The sequence below is a fragment of the Lytechinus pictus genome, chromosome 11, assembly GCF_037042905.1.
Source record: "Lytechinus pictus isolate F3 Inbred chromosome 11, Lp3.0, whole genome shotgun sequence".
Classification (NCBI taxonomy): domain Eukaryota; kingdom Metazoa; phylum Echinodermata; class Echinoidea; order Temnopleuroida; family Toxopneustidae; genus Lytechinus; species Lytechinus pictus.
Window position 1 is genome coordinate 22,538,080 of NC_087255.1, and position 25,780 is coordinate 22,563,859.

Here is a 25,780-nt window from a genome sequence, read left to right on the forward strand (position 1 = left end):
TCATTGGGTGATTTCAAGTCTGGTGTTGGAAGCACAATTTTTTATTGCATTTCCTAGCTCCAAAACCTATTCTGTGTTTTCACAAATGATCCAGGTCACAATATTGACAGCTCAACACCTAGTGAGTGACTTTTCGGGACTAACTCCATTTTATGTTTGGTGTTATACTTGTGTAAAAATTGACCTAACACCACCCCAAAAAAGTCAACCCTCAACTTGAAATCACCCATTGTGCTGGCATGAGCCATGAAGTTAGGAGTTCGTTATGATGCCATGAATTTTGTCAACAAAACCTTTGCAACTTTTGATTAATTTTATTTTACTTTTTTTAATTATGAATCAAATCCATGTGCATTCCACCATGTGCTTGAGCCTCCATTTTGTTCTTTCCCTGTATATAGGGTGTGTTTGACATTGACGCTGAGGAAGGCATGACCCTGGTTGAGATCGCTGATGGCGTGACAATCGAGGACATCATCGAGAACACCGAAGCAGACTTTGAAGTTGCTGAAGACCTCAAACCCATGGGACAAGTCTGAGGTGACCCCCTTATCTCATTATTGAACTGAATGAAATTAAATTGCTGAAATTGGATGGGTGTGTTCAGGTGTGCCTGGATAAACTGTGAAGAATGTTTTTTGTATTGAATAGGAACTGTGCATTAGAGAAGATTCCATATGTATTCAAAATTTGATATGGAAAAAGTGAATGTGGTGTGTATTGCAATTCTCTCTGCCACATTTAATGTTTTTGACCATAGAGTTCAGTACTGACCAAATTTATTTTGACAATGCTTCTGTTCGGGTCTTATGTAAATTAAGTGGGTCAAGTCTTGACAAGTGTGAACAACTTTCACTGTCGAGCAAAGAAAAAGAGGAGGCAGGATATTATTATCATGCTATCTGCAGAGATTATATATAAAAAATCTTGAGCTTTTAAGAGGAATTAACAAGTCAAGAAAAAGAAGTTGAAAAAATAAATTAAAGTGCCGTATCTGGACTTGCATACGCGTATGTGCTGATTCGGTGACTGTCACCAATAACCTATTGTCTGCTTCTAAACTTTTTTATTTGTGGTAGACAGAAATGTATTATCGCACAAAAGCCTTTTTACAGTTCATCTCGGCTTATCTGAACAAGGCCTTATACCCCTTTCACACTTGTCACCTGGACGGACATCTGTGAATTCAAGTGGACAACACTAGGAAAAGGCTCCTTTTACATTAACAATTAAGCTTTGGGGAAAATATGGTTATGTGCTCTTATGCAATTAAAAAAAATATCCATAGTACACAAATGATTGAACAATGGTACAAACATGTGTTATTTGTGCTGCTTGTATATTTATATCTGTTTAAAGATTTTGACCTTGGTTTACTTCTCCGGGGAAGGAGCTATTGAGAGTTTAAAGGAATGAAAAGAAGAGAGGGTTTTTTTAAATAAAATTTTTGTCAGGATTTCATCTCTGAGTCCCATTCTGTTGCAAGATAACTTGGGCTTAGCCGGTTGAACTTGAAAGTGTAAAAGGGGTATAAGAGAATTAGTCGTCGGCTTCCCTCAAGAAGGGACTTAGGGTAACTTTTTTTTTTTCTTTTTCAAATATTGAAAGAGTACGTCTTAGGCTATCAAGTGATGTGAAAATTATTTCGAATTTTCAAGTAAACCTCAAAACATCAGCAAATTAAAAAGGGCATAATTAAAAAAAATATTGAAAAGTTATCCTTAAGTCTCTTCTTGCGGGAAGCCGACAAAGTCATACGTTATTGCTGCATGAAGTTGGTTGTGACTGACGGATATGAATGGTACACTGTTGGTTGAATGGATTTACATGTACTAAAAAGACAAACTCACTCACTGTGAGCCACCCGTTTTATCTGTGAACTGTGTCTGTAATCAGAATACATTCACATTTGAGTGAAAAAGTGAACGATTGTGATATGTACATGTAGATCACAATGTCCGGCATTATTTTGATAGGCATAATAATCCACTATTAAAATTGCAGATTTGATTATGAGTTGGTATTTGGTTTTGTGATGTACATGTAATTCTACAACTATCCAATCCTAACACAAATCAATTTTTTACTCATAGAAACCATGTTGTGTGTTTTTTTAAGTTGTCCTCAGGCCTTAAATTTTGATGTTTTGGGGGCATGATTACATGTACATGTACTTTGAAGAAAAAAAAGTACACATTTGTATAATTACATCACAAGTTGGAAAATATTAAAAAGGTCACGAAGGCCTGAATTCACAAAGTGGATTTTAAAACAAGTGGTTGAACCCATGGTTCATGCAGATTTCCTGTATTTACTGTGTATGTTAAAAAATGTCCAATGCTGATGCGTGCTTTTGTCACAGTGCGCTAAATTGACGCCTGATGCCATGGTTAAGTACGCTGTTTTATTCATGAGTCCACTATTTTAAGAGTGGACTCATTAAGTCAAAACAGTGGACTCATGAATAATATAGCGTGGATACGCTGGATAACCACGGCAACAGGCATCAATTTGGCTCACTGTGACAAAAAAGAGCATTAGCATTAGCCTTTTTTTATATACGCGGTAATTTAAGCATAATTTATACAGAAAATCTGTATAAATCATGGGTTTAAGTTTAACCGATGGTTTTGAAAACCACCTTTGTGAATTTGAGCCCTAAAGTCTCAAATCCAATGAGAGGGATACAGAGGCCAGTCATTAAGGCTTCCAAGGTCATAGCGTTGATGGTCTTGAAATAATGTCAGCACTGAACCAAATACATTTTTTTTGTATGATTTTCTTATTTTTAATGTTTTTAAACCTCCCATGTACTTAATGAATTGATTGATTTCAGAATTTATGTATGATGATAAAGGAAATTATGGATAAACATTCATTAGTTTATTGTGTTGCCTGTGGAGGTTTTCAGTTATGACAACTAAATCAAATCAATGAATGCCAACAAAAATGATTGCAATGATGTGTCTTTTTCCCAATTCTTGTGCTGTGTGTACGATTTTCATCAGCAATTTTCTCATGTGACGTGTGCTGCAAATTAATGAGTTATGTCTCATTTATGTATGTCTGAAAAAAAGATGAAATCTCTAATTCACTCTGTATTTAATCCATACAGCAGTTTACAGATTTAAACAAATTCTTGACGAAATACGGAATCTTACACATAAAGTCCTGTATGTTTTTGATGAAGCTAATAATTACATGTACGTAGTAACTGCAGTCGTGCATCTGTTTCAATGATATTAAGTTGAAAGCTTGCAATAATTGTTAAAGTTAATATATCAACCTATATGCCTAATGGTAGGCAGAAACAATTCTATATGTGGACAATCACATTGCAGTAATGGTATTTAATCATTGGTTAAAACTTGCTTCAAATGGCGTATACCATAATATTTCCCATTTTTGTCTCACCTGCATAGCAGAGTGAGACTATAGGCGCCGCTTTTCCGACGGCGGCGGCGGCGGCGGCGGCGGCGACGGCGGCGGCGGCGGCGGCGTCAACACCAAATCTTAACCTGAGGTTAAGTTTTTGAAATGACAGCATAACTTAGAAAGTATATGGACCTAGTTCATGAAACTTGGCCATAAGGTTAATCAAGTATTACTGAACATCCTGCCTGAGTTTCATGTCACATGACCATGGTCAATGGTCATTTAGGGTCAATGAACTTAGACCATGTTGGGGGAATCAACATCAAAATCTTAACCTAAGGTTAAGTTTTTGAAATGTCATCATAACTTAGAAAATATATGGACCTAGTTCATGAAACTTATACATAAGGTTAATCAAGTATCACTGAACATCCTGCATGAGTTTCACGTCACATGACCAAGGTCAATGGTCATTTAGGGTCAATGAACTTTGGCCGAATTGGGGGTATCTGTAGATTTACCATCATAACTTTAAAAGTTTATGGATCTGATTCATGAAACTCGGACATAATAGTAATCAAGTATTACTGAACATCCTGTGCAAGTTTCAGGTCACATGATCAAGGTCAAAGGTCATTTAGGGTCAATGAACTTTGGTCAAATTGGGGTATTTGTTGAATTACCGCCATAACTTTGAAAGTGTGTTGGTCTAGTTCATAAAACTTGGACATAAGAGTAATGAAGTATCACTGAACATCCTTTGCGCATTTTAGGTCACATGACCAAGGTCAAAGGTCAATGAACTTTGGCCATAATGGGGGTATCTGTTGAATTACCATTATAACTTGGAAAGTTGATGGATCTTTCTCTTGAAACTTGGACATAAGAGTAATCAAGTATCACTGAACATCCTGTGCGAGTTTCAGGTCACATGATCAAGGTCAAAGGTCATGTAAGGTCAATGAACTTTGGCCACGTTGGGGGTATTTGTTGAATTACCATCATATCTCTATAAGTGTATGGGTCTAGTTCATAAAACGTGGAAATAAGAGTAACCAAGTATCACTGAACATCTTGTGCGAGTTATAGTAGTTTTCAAAATCAGCACTGCTGCTATGTTGAATCGCGTGATGCAGGTGAGACGGCCAGAGGCATTCCACTTGTTATTATATTTAAGTTTAATTGGTGGTGATTTCTCAAAACATATCTTGATGTATGTGTTTTAAGGTTAATTATAGCAGTTAAATAGAATAACATATAGCATAAAGGGGTTAAATTGGATGACCTTCTGGGTCATGCCTGACATGGGTGTATACATTAACGTTTTCATTTCAAAGATTAGTTATGCTTCCATTTTTAGTAATTGAAACTCTCTTTTAAAGGGTTTTGAAGAAATAGATCCCTTAATAGGTCACACGTAGGTCACATTACAGAATCTGTTCTTATACTTTCTATTAATACATCAAATGATGCGACAGATATATCACATTTATTTAACTAGCATTAAATGCTTAATTTAATCAGAATATAACAAAGTATTTTCATCTAATTAATAGTATTACTGATTTAATTCGTTACATGTTTGCTATATTGATACTTTGTATCAATGTCACATTTATATTGTACAAAATCTGAGTTGTGGTATATTTGCACTTGCAGTCTGTTGATCATGTGCTCTTTCTGCAAAAGATGATAAAAGGCTTTCTGTGAACTTGTGAAGTCTATATTTTTTAATCATTGATGTGATCAAACATTAACCAAACCATTACTACAGAACACAGAAGGAATGCATGAAAGTTAAAATCAAAAGTACTTTTATAAATTAAAGTGCAAATATCCAATTGCTGAATTGCTTAATATGCAAACAAACTTTCAGAGGCGATATCTTCATACATGTACTAAATATCTTCTCTGCATTCTGAAAGACTATATTGAATAATAGCGAATAGTTTTACTTTGGGGTATACAGTAACACACCAAAGGAAGACATCATGAAAGTATGCTCTCATGTCATGACAGACGAAATTTGAAAGTGGATCAACATTGTTAACAAGCTTCCTTTAGTTAAGATTATTAATGAATACAAGATTTGTTAAATTTCTAAAAAGGGACTGTGTCCATTTGTTATTCATCTTTTGTTAAAATTTGAAAGCAATAATGATGCAGTTAGCAATGGTTTATTGGCAAAATGATTTGCCTCTCTGAATCAAGAAAAATGTCACAACTATTATTTAAAAGAGCTCAATCTTGCTTGGTATTTCTTACATCTGTGTCACTTTTAGAGGGTTTATTTCTGAAATAGTGTATCTCTTCTTCATGCTTGTATTCCTAAGAAACTTGTCAATACACAATATCTTGTGGCGGACTGTAATTATATTTTTATGACATTTAAAAGATTTGAAAGTATCATGTGTGTATTAAATGACAGTTATATTATGAATTCTGAAAAGTTTGCATTGGTATCTTTTTTCATAGTAGATTTTATATATGTTGAATATTATCATGGATTTAAACTATACTCCGTATTCCTCATCTGTAGAATAAACTCCCCACCTATAAAATCACTAAGTAGTTGGAACTTCTTACTTGCTTTCAAAGAACACAAGAATATTAGACAGAAACAGAATACAAATGAAATTTTATCCAATTATCTTTGTAGATTATTATTTGAAAATTCAAGAGTAAAGAAATTATCTGCTTTGTTCGCAATTATCACGAATATCAACCATGGTTGAATGTCATTACTGAGAGATTCATTGTTTATCTTCCATTCTTTTGAAGAACACACGGTAAAGAGAATGTAAGTTCATGTCCTGATGTTCAGAGAATTGTGGTGACTATTGAGGAGTATTATTTTCCTTGTTCCAAAACTGTTGGACAAACTCCCAACACATCAATTCCCCTGCAGTAGGTGCCCACCCTCCTTCCTGCCGGAGGACACCAGTCCAGTACCGATACCAGGGGCAACCAAACTTCCTCACCATGTTGAAATGACCACACCCCTGGATCAAGTTCCTATGGGCTGTGTATCCATTCTGGGTTAGAACGGAGCACATCCTGTCAGCATCCTTGATCATGAAGACAAAGTCCTGAGCAGGACTGATGATAAGGAAGTGGGGTCGGTGAGCGGGTAATGGAGTTTGTGCCATTGTTGGTGGTAATGATGATGATGAGGAGGAGGATGACGCAGATGATGATGACATTTGGATTTGTGATTGAGATGGAGAAGCTGGTTTTACTGGTAGTTGTGATGTTGGAAATGCGGGTGAGAGTGTTGATGGTGATGGGGATGATGATGATGATAACGGTGGTGATGATGATGAGGAGGATGGTGGGGATGATGAGGTCGAGGTTGTTGATGACAATGATATCGTTGACAAAGAAGATGATGCGGATGACGATTCCCCTACAGATGATTTTGATGAAGAAGACTGGCTTGTAGCAGAAGGTGCATTCTCATTCTCATCAAGCTGCTTGACATATTCAATAGGTGACATGGTCGCCCAGTAAGAAGGATCTGTTCCAAAGGCAGGTTTCAAGTAGATATGATAGAAGAATCCTTTGCTTATACTCAGAAGGTCATGCACAGCTGACAAAGTGATGACACCCTGTTTGAGAAACAAGCCAAGCAAGAAGTTGAAAGCAAGGCAATAGAACTTCAAAAAGAGCTCCTATCCAAAGAAAGCATTCGTAATTCAGAGAACACTACACCAAATAGCCTTTGGGAAATAATACAGATATGGGTATTTATCAGGAAAAAAATATGTTGGATTTAGTGCTGATATACCCTATAATACTTTTAAATTTTCCTAGATTTGCTCTTATAGAAAATGAAAAGAGTACAAGTATAAGTTTATATTATTTATACCTTGGTCACATTTGTTCTACGGCGGCCGTATAGGTGGTTTGAATAAAAATGAATAAAACGACTTAACTGTTTTCGACTCGCCATACGGCTGCCGTAGAGCAAATGTGACCAAAGTATTACAGTATTCATTTGTATTCTTGTTACAATTTGATAAAAATTATGAGAAAGATATCATATCCACTCTTGTACCTTAATAACATCTGGAGATATTCCAACATTAGTCAGATAGTGATGGTCAAGGGCTATAAGGGTCACCAGATGTCCACCAGCCGAGTGACCCATGAGGACCAATGATTCTGGATCAAAGTGACCAGTTGACCGTCCATAGTCTACAAGCCACCTCAAAGCAAGCGATATACACTCCACTTGACCCTTTGCAGTGGTAACAAGTTTCGGCCCAAGGTCAAAGGTCGTTGACTGCCTGAAATAGAAGATCAGGCATTGAACGGCAAGAAGCAGTATTCCTGAGACTACAAGTGAGAGAACATTGTTTTCTGCCAAGGTGTAAATGTTTAGTCTTGACACCATCGCGATTGTTGCTGCAAGTGCTATACAGATTGGCATTTTTAGTGACATTGTCTTGCTCTTATCTGACCGATGTTGCCTGTCCAAGTATAACTCGCGGGAGATCATGATTGCAAGAGTAATCCATTGTGATACTGTAATCACCCCTGCTATTAGAGGAATGGCTGGAACTCTTATAGAAATGCCCCAAAAGTAATCCATTGGCAAGACCTCAAAGACTAACAGAAGGAAGATAGCTGCTAGAATCCAGTAGGCGAGGGCGTATGCCAATGATATCGCCATCTCGATGAGATGAATCAACCACGGGGTTGGTGAGATCGGATAGGATAGGACGGCACAGGGAAATCCCTGACTGGCAAAACTCTCTCCGATGTTGCTGTATAAGCGGTCACAGCCGACCAGGGCCGCCAGGCTGAAGTTGCATTCCCATCGTGATATGTAGTGGCGCCAGGTTTGCTTGTCGCCTCGTCGCCATCCTCCACCGTATGCGAACACCACGAGGGGTGGTGGGCGTGGTCGCTTGCCTCTGATTGCGCCATTTACATCACGCTGTTTTACAATTTCGTCGGAAGAAGTTGGATCATTTGGAATGGTGTTAAGGTCAGGTGCACAAGAAGAGGCAGTCGATTCTACCTTCTCGCTTTTTATATTTCTTTGATCTTTAATCAAAGTATCTATCCCGCCTGGAATTCCCTTGCTGTCCAGTGAAGATGTTGAACCCTTACATCCAGTGTCTGGCGATCCTTCACTTACACGACGATCACTAGACACCGCCTCGCTCTCGGACGTCGTCGTCGTTAAATCATGAGTTGGCAAGAATAAATCTAGGCACGTTTTGCTGTGGATATGTGCATTGTTATGATATTGCCTTCCTCGGTTTAAAACACCTTCTTCAAATGGATGGGAATAGTCAAAATTCCTGAGTACTGAATATCCCAAACGGCTTTCCATGTTGGCGTCCATGTCTCTCACTGTATGTTCGTCTTTACAGGCCTTAATGTGAAACTCCGGGGTGAAACTGCATGAAAGAGGATTTTGTTTTCCGGATTTTTTTTCCCGTTTGACCGCGAGATCGTTCTTTCGATGTTGAAACGTGGCCTTAAATTATGTAGTATAATACTTCCTCATCAATTCCAAGTCACCTCAATAGTATATTTCCTATGAATATGAATCAGGTATTATCAGTGGCGGACCGTGTAGTGACCCGAAGGAGACAAATGATTGGAGGGGCACTGTATTGTTTGTGAACAATGCTGTGCCCCTCCAATGCTTTGTCTCCTCCGGGTCACGATCCGCCACTGTGTATGATCGCCAAGTACATGTGATTCATCCTGCATGCATATTAAATTTACCACAATGTACGTGTAATATGACTCCGATCCTTGCGTTAGCTAGACAAGTACATGAGTGTACCCTTAATACATCCGTCCTTCTGATGAAACGCCTCTCCGTCCCTCTCCGTATAAGTGTATTATCCTCGTATTCACCGCACAAGAATGATAATGATCAGATAAGTATTATGCAGTCCCTTATTACTACAATATATTATGTAACAATATTCTATGGGGATCAAGAGTTCATGCAAACAATGTTATTTTAAAACTCGATACAGTTGTATGACTTCACATGGCAAAATAGGAACGTGCTTTTCACAGACAAGCACGTGTAGCAACCATTTATTGTAGATATAGCCTGGCTATTGATCCAATTCCTTGACGTGTCTAATTCCATTATTCATCAGCATTGTGCGTTCTTTCTGCCGGCAGTATATATTTAGGTATGACTTTTCGTTGATCACTGACGTCACAATTTCTTCAGATGAGAATAATTGTTTCCTGACATTTTCATGCCCCACATTCTGAGAGCGTGTCGTCACACAATTTCTTCCAATATATATGTTCATATGGAAATGCCTATCTCTTTTTTTTCGCATGCTCCACAATCTACGAGCGTTATGTCTTTACAGTCTGCTTTCGACCTTCATAATAATTCCTACACTTCCTTCTAATATTAGGAACTTCCTTTATGATTTTAGCACAATTTGTCCATACACACGCACTTGATCCTCAAAATAGCCTTGCCATCCCTCCCCGATTTGGTCTATACCCTTGCTTCACTGCGAAATAATGAGCCATAAAAGATCTCAAACTGTATACCATTATCTCCTAATCACTTGTACTATCTTTTAAATACACATTTATGGATGCTTTAAAACGTTCGAAGTATTGTGATAGATATACCATACTTGACTTGTAACTAATTTACTAAATTTATGATGGTATTGATTATTGTTGAATGTACTTTCCGCTTATGAATCATATACCTTTCTGTATACCTAGGTTGAATAATGATTAAGGAAATTAATTTTGTAAGTTTAATAGCAAAGTATTTTTTTAAATATAATAATAATGGAGATTTTGAAAAATCTATTCCAAACATTGAGCAAACTAGACATTTTGCATATCTGATTGTATACTCAATTTTTATAAAGTCCAAATTACAATTAAGTCTCTTAGCGCTCCAAAGAGGTGGAATTAGAAAGCAAGAAAAGGGAAAAACAATCGTTACAAAAACTACATACATCAAAACCGAGACTGAATTGAGAGAAGTTTGAACTACATACATATAATGAATCAATATGAGGAAAATTTAAATTTATCTTTGGAAAAGGAAACACTTTTACTTGAATAGATCAAGAGAAGAACATTCTTTAGTTTTCAGGAAATTTAATAATGTTCCATAGTTGTGGGACTGCATATTGAAATGCAATTCTCCCATTATGATATTGTGGGGTGAACATCTTTCCTCAACGTAGCTGCCTAATCTGGTACGTTTTCTTTGAGAAGCTTTGAGAAGTAAAAAGGGGCAAATTTATGTCGACACTTAAATACAATTACAAGGAGTTTGAAAATCAATATATCTTTTATTTAGCTACATTTCATTCTACTCCCTTGTATTTTTTTTTGGGGGGGGGGAGGAGGGTGGACTCGAAACGGGGTTCGGGGATTCCTTTCAATGTTTTTTTTTTCTATTTTGCTCTGAGCACATCAGATGCAAATGATTCAGCGACTTATTATGCAGTGAAAATCACTTTGTTTCATGAAATGCCGATCTAAAAATTTGCGTATTGTATACATACACTCTTGGGAAAGTATCTCTCACACCCCGTTAACCACATCTTGTGTTTGCTGTTGTTTTTTGTCCAATGAAATTATTATGTTAAACCAATTTTTTATTATTATGATATCATTTTATGTGATAAATAAAATCGCTCTTTTTATCTATAGCCGTAATGCAAGAAAACGAAATAAATTTTACCTTACTGCAAGTAATATGATTCATTTTGATTTTGCAAAATAACATTTTTTTCGAAGATAGGTGTAATGAAACTGTCTCAATGTTCCAAATTCATTATTTACACATAATTATGATCGACAAATTATGCAGAGTGAGAGCATGTTGTTATTGTTTTTTTTTTAATTCTAGGAGGAATGGGAATACATCAGTAATGAATAAGTTGTATATATTTCTCATTCATTAATTCTAATTAATTTAGAAACTGGTTGATCATCAATAACGAAATAAACAAAAGACAACGATTTTAGGGGGTTTAAGTTAAAGATTTTATTTTTATTCTAGGAGGAACTTGGAATACACCAGTAATGAATAAGTAGTATATATTTCTTATTCATTAATTCTGATTAATTCAAAATCTGTTTGATCATTAATAACAAAATAAAAGACAACGATTTTAGGAGGTTTGAGTTAAAGATAAGATTTACAACGGGAGGGGAGGGGGTGGTAAGGGCCAATTACCAGTGTAGTAAAATCACGCGAAATCGTCATTACGCAAACATGTAATAAAATGAGGTCACCACAGTGAATCGATCACAGCGAGAGCGCTGCACATTGCCAGCGGTTCACAGAGATTTGCACGCAAACCTATGAGAAACAATCGAGAGCGAACGATTACACGAGCTCTTCCCCCTTCTTTCCCTTCCCGGCGATTTGTCCCAAAACAAAAGGATTTCCGCAAACTACGATACTTTGTTTTTCAACTTTATTAGCATCCGATCTATCCGTGCCGATTAGATTTTTACCGTGCCATTTTGTTATTAATTAGCAAAAGAACATGTACATCAGTTTTGCCGAGCTGAATAAAACGACTGATAGGCGTTTATGACAGTCGTCATTCACGAAAACTTTTGTATCCGATATGTGAACTTTCATTCTACACGTAGTGTACTGATGCACACAGCGTCGTACTACTTCAGTGATATTGAAGGTTATTTGCGTTAGTATTAATATTCAGAGGTGATAGCAACGGGAACATAAGATGACATGTACAATAAAAACCAGTAAAAAACTATATAAAAATGATGAGTCCTTGATGCAGTTCACTGACACAGTGAAGGATCAGAATCATCAATTACAAAACAGATGAACATGATGAAATTATAAAACTTACATGACTTGTCCAATATCGCATGAATCATAATATCCCTTATTTTTCCTTTGGCTTTATAATGACTGTTAAGTGCAGAGAAGGGGGAAACGGTGAATAATTTGGAACTGGCTGTATGGTCCCGTGGTCATTTTTGAAGGCCTACATTCACAATGATCACGATGGTCAGAGGGGGTCAGAGAACAATTTCCCTAATTCTTCTCAATTCTCTCTTATCATGCTTATCATTACATGCATCATGTGTATATCGGGGAGATGGGGTTTGGTGTGTGCATGGAGCTATTAATAGCTCTATGGTGTGTGCATGGAGCTAACTGGTGTGTGCATGCAAGGAGAGATACCCGAGGTATAGGCCTTAGTTTGTGTGTAAGTTGTTGGGTCGGCTCTTCGGTCAAGAGCGCGGGTGCTGTGTGCATCATCGCACGGTGCAAGCTTGTGTGTCAAATACGCGCGAAACGACTAATAACAGGCTACAAAAATCACTCGACCATGCTGCCGCTGTGCGAATTCGGTGTGCGAAGATTACGTAACTTTTACCAAAATTAACGCTACACCGTAATGACGATTTCGCGTCATTTTACTACACTGATTACATAAGCCAAATATCGACTATTGTTTGTTATTATTTGTTGATCAGCATGCATGTTCTTTCTCTTCCCCTTCTCTCTCTCTCTCTCACTGGCGTACAGATGGGGGAGGGGGGCACTTGCCCTCAATTTTTTCACAACCGAGAAAAAAAAAGGAAAGAGATGAAGGTGAAATATTATCTTATTTACTGGATATTATGTCAAAATCTATTACAAACTTGGAGTTTAATAATTAAATATTCAAAATTTTTGCTCTCTCGCTTCTGCTCGCTCACAACTTTTTATTAATTTTACACGGTACACCATATCGAGCCCCCTCAAAATTTTGGGCTCATTACACCACTGCTCTCTCTCTCTCTCTCTCAAAATATATCAGTCCAGGGGGGTGTTTCATCAAAGTTGTCAGTGCTGACTATTTCAGTGAAATCCTTGGTTTTGATTGGCTAAGAAGCACTGGCCTCTGACTGTTGCTATGGTAACTGTCGGAGAAAGACAACTTGTCAGTGCTGACAACTTTCATGAAATGGACCCGAGTGCTGATATACCAAAGACAAATATTCGCATGTAATCATTATAGAGGATTCCACCCCTTGTTAATAAATATTTATTACGTCACTGGCAAATACGGCTTATACCCACTGATCCACTGATTTTGTTTTAATGGCAACAGTTTGACGTACAGAAGTATCATCCTACTCCCTTGACGCTTTTTTAAAAGCAATGTTCATGGTTGATTGTTGTACTCATTCCCGCCAGTTTTGATTCTTGTGGATCAACAAAGACAAGTATTTTCTATTTCGAATGTAATTTTGTATAATATTAATAAATCGTGGTTCATTTATTATTAACTTAATTTTGTTACTGCAGTCAGGACAATTAGATACACATTGGACTAGGCACCGTATCATGAGGAGATTTATCGATGAATCAACGAAATGGAACCCATGATTACAAGCTATGCTTTAACAGTGGCGTAATGAACCCAACATTTGGAGGGGGCCGGATATGGCGTATCGGACAAAATTTATAAAACGTTGCGAGGGAGTGATAAAAGACTAACATTTTTATGTACATTAGATGTACATTGTCTTCAATTACTGATGTAAGGACCCCATTGGAAATAAGCCATCTCGGCTTTCATGGGTTATCCTGTCAAGGTATACACTTCTGTGCATATTTTATTGTACTTGTTCATAGTTACCTGACAAATAAAATCAATCAATCAATCAAAAATATGATTTTGTGATAGATTTTGACATAATATTTAGAAAATAATATATTTCACCTTAATCTCTCTGTCCTTTTCTTCCCTTTATCTTTTTTTTGTCATGAAAAATTGGGGGTAGGGGCAAGCGCCACTACCCTCCCGATATCTGTACGCCACTGCTTTTTGATAGGTTCCTCATATTTCACGTTATTCAATTACTTTAATTACTTTGTTAAAGAGTGAATGTAATTATTCTCATGTTCTTATGCCCTGCCTATATGTTTGTATTTTTGTGGAATATGAAACAATAAATTAAATCAAATTAAATAAGTCGGGATGTGATTGACTATGAAAATAGTGGTAGCATTTTTTGGAACTATGATGTGGTTCATATCTTATTTGGAGTTGCGATATATTAGGATAACTTCCGATCGATCTCATATGTCACTACATAATATAGATCATTCTCAGTTTGAATATTATTTGAATACTTTGTAAGAAGGCCCCGTGCATCGTTTCACGTAATTTGTAAAAAACTTACTAAATTATCAGTTTTGACCATGTCAGTGAAAAAGCCATGTTTTTTTTATTATTGACTAAGAAGTATACTGGGACCCCTTTTGAAAGGATGATCAATTATCTAAAAGAAACATGGTAACTTTGTCATTATGGTAACTCTCACCTTTATGTTTATTGCTGCTGAGCCATGTTCCCATGGTAGTTGCCATGATGGCAACGTTATCTAACCGTTACTATGGTAACAGCCAGAGGGGGAATAAACATGAAACGGTACCCTAAAGTAATGCATCAATTTTGGTATTAAAAAAGGTGTTTTTTCAATCAAATATTTAATTCATTATTATCACCAATTCAAAACATCTGACTATCCAGAGTTCCAGAGTTGTTGAACAAAGTCCCAGCACATTAGCTCTCCATCCGTGGGTTCCCAGCCCCACCTTTTCCAGAGAATATGACCAATCCAGTACTGATACCATGGGCAACCAAACTTCCTAACCATGGTGAAATGGTTGCACCCTTGGATGAAGTGCCTCTGGGATTGGTACCCATTGATCTCTAGACTGGAATGCATCATCTCAGAGTCCTTGATCATGAAATCGAAGTCCTTGCCGGCGCTGATGATGAGAAAATGAGGGCGATGGGGAGTAAATGAGTTAATAGCAGAAGACAGAGGAGATCGGAAATTCGTCGGAGTGGGGTTGCCAAAGGACGGGGAAGTTGGCGTGGGCAAAGGCTGACGAGAATCAGATTTATCCATCGTCTTGACCACCTTCTCATCCAGTTTGATATACTCAACCGGGGACATGCTGGTCCAGTAAGAAGGATCCTTCCCAAAGGCTGGTTTGAGGTAGATGTGGTAAGGTAATCCTGTGCTGATACTTCGAAGATCATGGACAGCTGATAAAGTGATGACACCCTGTTTTGAGATGAAAAAAAAATATTACCGAATCAATTTTGTAGATCTATCTACTCATTGTTTCCAAGTAATGTTCAATTGTCTATTTTGAATTCAGCCTTCGACTATTGTCTTGATATTATTTGTTTGTAAATGTTTTATTGTGAATGTTTCCGGGAATAAAATCAAAATTTCATGCAATTTCGTCAAGTGTGATGAAAACATTATGCATTCATATCCTGTAATCCACTTTTCATTTTAATTATTGACGAAATCACCAAACAAGTCAGTAGGTGTGATAGGCGTGGAATTGTCCCCGTCTAGGCCTATAATACCTTGTCTTTTAGGTTACCAACTATTCCTCATCTTACCTTAATAATTCGATGATCGATTCCAACGTCTGTCAAATAGTGATGGTCAAGGGCTACAAGTGACAGCAGATGACCACCAGCCGAGTGTCCCATGAGGACCAACGATTCTGGATCAAAGTGACCAGTTGACCGTCCATAGTCTACAAGCCACCTCAGGGCAAGAGCTACATATTTTGCTTGACCCTTGGGGTCGGCAACAAGACAAGATCTTGAAGACGTCTGGCCGAACGTTGTCATCTGCTGAAAGTGGTAGACAAAATATTGGACAAACAAGACAAGCGCTCCAGATACTGACAAAATGTTGTTAGTTATATAAGAACAATATGAATATATATCTAATGTTAATATTGCCCAGATGATTGCACTGAAAACAATGAGAATAGATACCAATTTTGAAAGTGACATCCCACTCTTAGATTGTTTTTTACTCTTGAGAGAAAGTTCTCGAGACACCATGATTCCAAGAGTGAGTAATTGTGATAAAATTGCAACTACTGCCAGTACAGTCAGGATCGGATAGTCCGAGTGGTTTTGTAGGTAGTCCCAAGTTCTGAGCATGAGTGATGAGTATGATAGCGATATTAGCACAACATCTAGCATCAAAGTCGAGGATAGGGCTAGCAGAATGGTGACTGCAAACGAAAGAACAAACGAACTCCCGATTTCGAATAGATTGATCGGGAACGGGGTTGGTACGAGGGGGTAAGACAGTACTGCACATGGAATCCCGCGGCTCACGAAACTCTCCCCTACGTTGCTATAGTAACGGTCACGCCCGACGAGTGCCGCCAAAGCCAAATTGACGTCCCAGCGAGAGATGTAATGCCGCCATGTCTGCTTGTCACCTCTTCGCCACCCACCACCATACCCGAAGACTACCAGAGGTGGTTGCCTCTTTTTACCCTTCAGGATAGTTTCGACATCCTTGGAACAGTTTTGCCCTTCTCTATCATCGACGTTTGAATCAGCATCTGTATCAAAAGCAGAATATTTTTGGCGAGTAGGCGTAGATAATGCCACATCGACCGGGGAGACTTTCGACGTCGCGGCATTCCTGGCATCCCCGATAATCAGCTTCTGTCGAGATTCTACGCCATGTTTCTCATCTTGGTGAGGTATGGAAACTTTGTGGATAGTCCTTGCTGGGTCATGACTTTGAATCGGTAAATAGATATCGAGACATGTTTTGCTCACAATGTGCAGATTGCGATGCCCACTTTGGCCTTTGTTGACGACACCTTCTGCGAATGGCTGAGAGTAGTCGAAGTTTCTGATCACCGAATATCCAAAATGGTGTTCCATTTTATTCTAAAGTCTACAACACAGATGTTAAGACTCTGATCGTTATGTACCATGCAGTAATCATAGTGTTCTCAGAGTTCATCTGCACTGCAGTGTTTTCTCGGCCTATATACTCAATAGATCTTTATACCAGGACTACCCGGTTGTTAAAAACATGGGTATATAGAGCACGTGATACTGGTTGGCCAAACAAATATAAAAGTCGACCGTGTCAACAATGGCTATTATAAATTTAGAGCTGTAATAATGTTAGGCCTTTACAAGAGCAAAACGCCAGCTGAACTAAAGGGGCAAAGTCCACCAAACCTTGATCTGCGGGCGGAAGGTGTAGGCATGCACACCACGTGAAATTACCAATATACCGTGTGAACCCCCCTCCAAAAAAAAAAACTTGACACCTCACAAATCTCCATTTAAAGAAAATTGTAGTGAACGCATAATCATTATATATGACTGGAAAGAGTATCTTCTCCCAAATAATTCGATACCATATATATGTGGTATGTGTTAACGCTTGGATTATCTTGGGAGCGTTTCATGAAAGGACTTGTTGGACGTTTTATCAGACAAGTCCTGTTTTATCCGACAGTTACCATAGTAACAGTGCCTCACAGCCAATCAAAATCAAGGAAAGATGTCAGATCTGACAACTTGTCGGACAAAAATATTGATGAAACGCTCCCCAGACAAGTCCTATTTTATCCGACAGTTACCATAGTAATAGTGGTTCTCAGCCAATCAAAAGCAAAGAAAGTTGTCAGATCTGACATCTTGTCGTACTAAAATATTGATGAAACGCTCACCAGGAGGTATTCTTTTCAGAGATGTAAGTTTTGATTTGCGCCAAAGTATAGGCATGACTCCAATGAATGAATTCAGGTGTCAATGATGTCATCCTGCAAGAGTTGCATTAAAATCCATTACGAAACACTTTTTCAGTAATTTACATTATAATTGTTCAATAAACACTTTGAAGTATTAATTCTCAAGTAAATTTAATTGAAAAGGGATTCGCAAATAGTTAATGTTTACTAGCACAAGGCGGGGTAAACAGAACGGTGGGGCCCACCATTCTTTTATTTACGGCAACAAAGTAGAATATTTAAAGGTGAAACCAAGGAGCTTCTGGTGGGTGTTTCATAAAGCTGTTCGTAAGTTAAGAGCGACTTTAAGAACGACTGGTGAACATTTCTTACGCGCTAAATAATCACTAATGAACATAATGGTGAACCGTCACTTACCACAATAAAGGATCACCACTCGTTCTTAAAGTCGCTCTTAACTTACGAACAGCTTTATGAAACGGCCTCCAGATCCAGTATTTCACGGGACACCCGATATATATTGGCAATGATTTTATAAAGAGTAGTAGATTCCGGCTTCTTCTTTTAACCGGAAATGTTTAGACGTTTATAGAGCTAAAGGAAAGACTTGTATTGGACAATAATGTTTCCTTGATGAGTTTACTCTGGAGTGGGAAGAAGTGGGGAATACCGTTTCACGGATTGTCTGGGGCGGGGGGTCCACACCCATGATCCAGTCCTTTCTTGGGGGTAAGCTCGACATAAAATCGATAGATATCGCTTTGATCGTGTTGATGACCTCCTTATTCGGATGTTGCTGGTACCACGTTTAATTTGAGAAGAGGGCATACCAACATGGAGTGTACTGATCATTGTATAGCTAGCCCATTTTTTTTTTTTTTTTAAAAGATGTTTTATTGTTTTTCTCTTAAATCAAATTTCATATACAATGCAGTTTACAAAGTAATAATTGTAAATAATAATTCGAACAAAATAATCTCTTAAACTCGTATACATTATGCACATCATGAAATAATATTCTAAGACACTGCATCGTACCACTACCAGATGAGTTTAACAAACAAATATCAGAGAAAAAACTTTTAAAAGTATATGCGTTGTACCTGCCCCCTCCTTACCCCCCCCCCCCGCCTTCCCTCCGCAAACCCCCACACTTCACACCCTCAAACACTCACACACATCATACGCCCTTGCATACGGTGCCCGCGTCCCGTTTGAAACAAGAAAAACACCATAATGAACGAACATAATCTCGTGAGCTCTGTCGCCTCTATACTCTTGTAGGTGTTGTAAGGAAATGTTCCCATTTCCTTATATGGGTTGATAATTTACCCCGCGTTACTGCTAAAATTTTCTCTTCACGTTCATTTTCTAATATCTTCTCTCTAATTTCGTTGGGACTTGGTGGTCTTTTTTTAGTCCTGCTGTAAACAAAGATCATATATTTTTTTAAAAGAATAATGTGATTAATTATCTGTTCCTTCCCTATATTAGCATGCTTAACACCAATGTGTATATCCACCCACCTGGCATTTTTTACTTCATACATATGGAATAAGTTACCACAATCTATCCATACGTCTCTCGTCTTTTCACATGAAAAAAACAGATGCTCGTAAGTTTCTTCAGTATTCCCACAAAATGAACATTCACTATCTGAGAAAATTTTGAATAAATGTAAATATTTCTTCGTGTATATTCTTCGTGTACATTTTGCTTAGACATTTCGATTGTGTACGCCATCGATATCTTTATTCTAGTTGACATTCTGTGTCCATTAATTACACCACTACATGTATCTTCACCATAGGTGGCTTCTCCTGTAATTCGAAAATCCTGGGGGGGGGGGGGCTGGCGGTACGCCCCCTTCCACTTTTTCCAGGATAGCCGACAATGATCCACACTATTTTAAAAACACAAAATGTAATTTACAAATGGTTCAAAATGATGGCGCCCTTGCGGTCTTCTGTTTCTTTTTTTTTAATACTTATTCAGGAGAAACGGTCGATGTTTGTTCATAAGAATTTTTCAAGGATTATTGTTATTAAGAGCGTATAAATAATTACCTTTGAAATAATCCTATAAAATTATATAGTGAATCAATTTCCACATAGTACGTACAGGTCTCTTCAGCAAATGAGTGATATGACTGTCCAATAATCTTTCCGCTTTGAGCACCACTTACTATTTCAAAATCCGCGAAAAAAGATAAGCGCAAAATTTGGAAATAGCTGTATCCGAAAAAGTAGACGTTATCCTGAAGAGCTCATGGACCTTAGCAAAGAAGATTGACTTTCCTTTCTACCATGTTTCCTTGCCCAAAATATACTCCCTAGAGCGCCACTGCCCCCCCCCCCCCACCCCCACTCATCCACACACCTAGACCATCGTGTTGATAGTCTGCTTTGCATGTATATTGATTCACATGAAACGGATTAGGCCTTGGTTTTTTTTCTGTCACTCCATGTCATGCCCGTTGAAACTGTAACGAAACAAGTATGAAATGAAGTATGAAATTTAACCACTTTACCTAACAAACCATTACAAAAAAATGATGGATATCTTAATGAAACTTTGTCTACATTGAATCATTTCATTTTATGTCCTAAGAAAACCTAAAAGTTTTTTTTTTTTTTTTTTTTACCTGGGATTAAAATATTCACTCGGATAGCAAAGCTGTTATTATTATAGGGTTACAATGTATCTATTCTATTTAAATTGACAAAAATTGCCCCCAGAAAAAAAAAAATTCTGCGAGCTCTACAAAAATGGCCAGTGCTCCCTCATCTGTTCAAATCATACATTCATTCTGGTAGATAAGACCAAAGCCCTTGAATATATGAACAAATTATCCACATGTTGTATTTTTTCAATTTACATGCATGACCTTTTCAAAGTGCAAACTTTTTGTTGATACGTACTGAATACGGCATACACCTTGTGCCTCAAACAGTCCCAATGGGCTAACTAAACAATGTGATATTGGTACAATTGTGGGTGCCCCTTTTGTTTTTATTATTCGGCCTTCTCCAATATGCATATTGGAGGAGAGGGGGCGTTTAACTCGCAACAAATCTATAGTCTTTTGCGTATACCAAACCAAATTCGAATAGCGCCATCTATCGACCAAAGGTTCGATAGTATTCTTCAACTTTCCCCAAGTTTTATAATTTAAAATTACTTTTTTTCCCTACTTCATCTTGAACCATTTCAAAACCAAGGAATATGTTTCTCTTGACATGTTATTCGAGATATGTTTCCTTCATGAACAACTACACTCAAAATGAACAATTTGACAAAGTTTATACTTCTGCTATTGTTTCCCCTCGTTCAAATCAATCAAATTTTGAATGTTATTTTCAAACCCGAGTCAGTGATTTAAGTCAATGAGAGGAAGCCCCAACCCTACGTAAATTACGATTCTCATCTCTCCTTCATCCAAGGAGGAGGGTCGAGCAGGCCATGCCCCAACCCATATTTATTTTTTCATTTTTTTTTGGGGGGGGGGCTTATCAAAAATTTGAAAATTATCCCCTTGTAAATCCGATCTGCCCTTCCCGTGCTCCCTTCTCTCTTTTCCCCCTTCTCACTCTCCCTCTTCTCTTTTTCTCTAACTACCACATTCTTTTCAAAATATTTCCATTTCTTTCGCAATGAAGAAAAAACATTCTTGTCTATATCTCCACCTCTAGCTGCCCCACCTCCCTTTCTTTCTCTCCTGCTAAATTATTTCACTCAATCAATTTCTGAATATGTTAATCCGCAGGCCATGGTGAGGTCAAGCAGGCCTTTCGCCAATTCCATTTTCATTTTTTTATTATTTTGCTTTTTGCTTGCTAAAAAAAAATTATTCCCTGGATCTGCCCTACCCCCCTCTCTCTCCCCCATCTTTTTGTCAAAATATTTCCCTTTCTTTCACAATGAAGACAAAACATACTTGTCTATCATGATACATCTCAAACTCTGCCCACAGCTCCCCTTCTTTCTCTCTCTCTCTCTCTCTCTGCTGCACTCTGTCTTTCATCTAACCCTCACATAATTATACCAAGGAGATATCTCCTTGATTATACAGAAAGTCGATTCACTACTGTCAATTCATGCACTCTGTCTTTCATCTAACCCTCACATAATTATACAGAAAGTCGATTCACTACTGTCAATTCATGTAATGAATAAAATCAATTTATTAATCATCAAAACATCAAATTATTCATAAATACTCAATATAAAATTATTCCCTGGATCTGCCCTACCCCCCTCTCTCTCACCCATCTTTTTGTCAAAATATTTCCCTTTCTTTCACAATGAAGACAAAACATACTTGTCTATCATGATACATCTCAAACTCTGCCCACAGCTCCCATTCTTTCTCTCTCTCTCTCTCTCTCTGCACTCTGTCTTTCATCTAACCCTCACATAATTATACAGAAAGTCGATTCACTACTGTCAATTCATGTAATAAATAAAATCAATTTATTAATCATCAAAACATCAAATTATTCATAAATACTCAATATATATATATATTGCCACTTATTTTGTGGACCCTAAGGCCTTCATTGATGAATCATTTCTACTCACGAATCATGTTACAGATCAAAATCAAGGTTCTCAATTATCTTAATAAGGTAGACATGGCCTATGATATTCTATCAGAATCATGAAAATACAATTGGCATAACAAAAATGAATAAGTGCTACAAAATTTCTGTTAGTAGTAAAAAAAAAAATTATGGGTAAATATATACATAACTGCCCACACTTATGTAAAGTAAAGCAATTGAAAGACGTTTTCATTTAGAAAGGAAGATGTCAATCTACACTGGCAAAAAAAGAGAAAAGTCAAGCACTGTAATACAGTAGTAGGTTAAATATCACTCATATTTTGGGGATCACCGGGCTGTTTGTTTCCTTTTTGCCATAGTCAAATAGGGTACACCGAAGAAATGGGTAATAATTACCTACAAAAGTGAATTACTGTACAGAAAAATTAATTTTATTCTTTTTAATCGCTTTAAACTTCTTAAACTCAATTGAAACAGGAATATTTTCTTCTGCAACGTCTGTTGTGTAACTGACTAAGGGGTGTTCCAAGCAACTGACAATTGATTGCAAGACAAATTTATGTCTAAAAAAAGTCTTTTCATAAATGCAAATAGTAATAGATTTCTGGGGAGCATTTCAACAACATTTTCATCTGACATTGTCAAATCTGACAGATTTCCTTGATTTTGAGTGGCTGTTACTACGGTAACTGTCAGATAAAACAGACTTTGCTGACAAGTACTAAATTAAATTCTCCCCTGTTGTTATTCTTGCAAATAATTTACTTCCATTTAGGTGAAGCATCAGTAGCAAGTTTGCAATCAATATTTTCAGTATTGTTTGCAATTTAGTATTTCTTGTGAAAATATGTTGAATAAGGAATCAGATATAACAAGGAGAATTGAATGGGCACATAGGCAAGAAATTCCAGCAATACATTTCCTTATAAGAGTACAGGACAAAGGCATAGTGTAAGGGCAGAAAGGTATATTTGAGGCTGTTCTCACTACGTTCCTAAAACTAGTTTACTGGAAAAAAAAACTAGTTTAGTGGAAACTAGTTTAACGCGTAGTGAGAACGGTCAAAGCGGTCTTGGAAGCGATCTTCCAAACCAGTTTGGAAAACCACCGTTTGGAAAACCACCTCGCGATGTAGTTTTCAAGATCGCTTTGCCTCGTTAAACTGGTTTTAGCGTAAGTGAGGACACAACCGTCCTTCGGGAAGCGATCTTCGCACATTTTGAGCGCGCTACTCCACACGACAGGTGTAGAATGCCTATGCTGCGGTTTCGAATTTCGCGCGAAACGTGTCACCCCACTGAGAGCGTTTCCATAGCAACAAGAGCGCTTTACGTGAAGTGATTTTGAAAACCACTTTCCTGTGATCAAGTGAGAACGCTAGCAAAGCGATCTTCCAAACTGGCTTTCTGAACCGGTTCCCAGTAAACTAGTTTTAGGAACGTAGTGAGAACAGCCTCTTTGAGAGAGTGAGAGATTCAGAAAGACAAAGAGAGTGACAGAGAGACCCCGTTCCCATTTCCGTCCTAAAACTAGTTTAGTGGAAACTAGTTTAACTTGTAATAATGAGAATGCTCGAAGCAGTCCTGGAAGCAATCTTCCAAACCAGTTTGTAAAACCACCTCACGATGTAGTTTTCAAGATCGCTTTACCTCGTTAAAGAGATTTTAGTGCAAGAGAAGACACAACTGTTCTTTAGGAAGCAAGCTTTGCACATATTGTGTGTAGAATGCCTATGCTGCCGTTTCAAATTTCGCAAGAAGCTGAGAGCATTCCTGTAGCAACAAGATCGCTTTCGGTGAAGTGATTCTAAAATCCACTTTCGGGTGATCGGAAGGGAACGCTAGCAAAGAGATCTTCCAAACAGGTTTCCTGAACTGGTTTTCACTAAACTAGTTTTAAAAAGTATAATGAGAACGGGGTCAGAGAGACAAAGCCATACAGGCAGAGTTAGGGAGCAAGAGAGGGGACGATGATGAGCTACAGACAGACAGAGAGGAGACGGGGTAGGGTGCAAACGGTTTAACATGTTCAAATTCTAACATTATGGAATAAGCAGCATTCTCACACTACACATCATTCAAATATTTTGTTGTAGTTTCAAAAGGCCAACACATCAAAAATATTGAATTTTTGCAGAACAATCAATATAGATCGCTAGAATTATAATTATGAATAATATAAGAATATCATTTCAGAGTGGATGTGGTAGAGAAATTACATCGTGGAACAAGCTCAAACCAATTCCATTTTGTTCTTGCTCTTCTCATTTTTGTCCTGCAAACTTTGGCACAATCTATTTAAAATCAATCTTATCTACTCAGAATTTTAGTTTAGAACTATCGAATATGAATATTCCACATTCTCTTTAAGATATTACACACAACAGAAATATTAATGACCTAACCTTTGAATACAAAAATTAAGACAAACAGCAAACAACCAATAGGGAATAACAATTATAAACATAACAACCATGCTATTCTTAACCTGTAGGGATATATTAATTAATTTGTCTTAATCTGCCTTCATTCCTTCAATGGCAATAATTATTTTCAAAATTTGCCAATATTACAGTTTCATTTTTTCATTAAATACATGTATGGATATGACACAAGTCAAAATGAAAAAAAAAATGCAACAGTTCATTAAAAAGTTCCTAATTTGAATTTCCAAAGAGCGAGTCCACCATTTTTCATATAAATGTAGTTGCCAATTTAGAGCACTGGAAATTGTATATTTTTCTCCATCTGAACATATTTCATATTTACATATGAATTACTACTAGCATTTGAGATAAAGAAAAATTGTATATAAAGACACTCTACCTTTACAGGAAGAATGAGTAGTAAATTAATCATAATTAATCTAAATATGTATGTAACTGTAATACTAACTCTTACATCTATAGATTGATCCTTACTAACATAACACTAACATTAAATGTGATATCAATTCTATCAACCATAATCTTAATTCTCATATTAATCCTAATCTTAATTCTAACATTAACAGTGATCTGAATTCTAATAATAACAGTAATTTTAATTCTAACCTTAACCGTAATCTTAATTCTAACATTAATAGTAATTTTAAATCTACCATAAGCTGTAATCTTAATTCAAACATTATCCCTACTATTAATTCTAACATTAGCCCTAACCTAAAATCTTACATAAACTTCTATTAGTAATTAACCATAATCTTAATTCTTACCAACGACCCTTAAAAAAATACATTGCAAATAACATTCTGAGCATTAGAAAAACTATATATGTAG

The 25,780-nt window shown here is 37.1% G+C and overlaps 3 protein-coding genes across 6 annotated transcripts in view; 1 reads left to right on the top strand and 2 right to left on the bottom strand.

Annotated features, from left to right (window-relative positions):
- The window catches only part of LOC129271020 (succinyl-CoA:3-ketoacid coenzyme A transferase 1, mitochondrial-like), a 24,579-nt gene extending 18,764 nt beyond the window's left edge, over positions 1 to 5,815 (top strand). Inside the window, exon 13 of the mRNA XM_054908369.2 lies at positions 402 to 5,815. Within this exon, the coding sequence (XP_054764344.2) occupies positions 402 to 539 (138 nt within the window). The 3' untranslated portion in view covers positions 540 to 5,815. The remainder of the gene's footprint in view (positions 1 to 401) is intronic.
- Positions 5,173 to 9,715, bottom strand: LOC129271021 (uncharacterized). Of its 4 annotated transcripts, none has more exons than XM_064107117.1 (3): positions 9,121 to 9,715; positions 7,433 to 8,926; positions 5,173 to 6,983 (listed from the first exon to the last, which is right to left on the bottom strand). In XM_064107117.1, exons 2-3 carry the CDS (start codon positions 8,729 to 8,731, stop codon positions 6,213 to 6,215), a joined length of 2,070 nt encoding a protein of 689 aa, XP_063963187.1. In that variant the 5' UTR covers positions 8,732 to 8,926; positions 9,121 to 9,715; the 3' UTR covers positions 5,173 to 6,212. The 4 variants fall into 4 exon arrangements, with proteins under 4 accessions (XP_063963187.1, XP_063963190.1, XP_063963189.1 ...); XM_064107120.1 differs by having other exon boundaries at positions 9,182 to 9,457; XM_064107119.1 differs by having other exon boundaries at positions 9,131 to 9,325.
- Positions 9,716 to 12,991: 3,276 nt separating this feature from the next.
- LOC129271578 (uncharacterized) lies at positions 12,992 to 17,398 on the bottom strand. Its single transcript, XM_054908896.2, has 2 exons — positions 15,813 to 17,398; positions 12,992 to 15,462 (listed from the first exon to the last, which is right to left on the bottom strand). Exons 1-2 carry the CDS (start codon positions 17,112 to 17,114, stop codon positions 14,911 to 14,913), a joined length of 1,854 nt encoding a protein of 617 aa, XP_054764871.2. The 5' UTR covers positions 17,115 to 17,398; the 3' UTR covers positions 12,992 to 14,910.
- Positions 17,399 to 25,780: the final 8,382 nt, after the last annotated feature.

Coding starts and splice junctions, on each gene's coding strand:
- LOC129271021 (XM_064107117.1), bottom strand. CDS start 8,731: ATGGACGCCAACATGGAAAGCCGTTTGGGATATTCAGTACTCAGGAAT. Junction 6,984..7,432: donor TATCTCCAGATGTTATTAAG/GTACAAGAGTGG, acceptor TTTCTCAAACAG/GGTGTCATCACTTTGTCAGC.
- LOC129271578 (XM_054908896.2), bottom strand. CDS start 17,114: ATGGAACACCATTTTGGATATTCGGTGATCAGAAACTTCGACTACTCT. Junction 15,463..15,812: donor TCGATCATCGAATTATTAAG/GTAAGATGAGGA, acceptor ATCTCAAAACAG/GGTGTCATCACTTTATCAGC.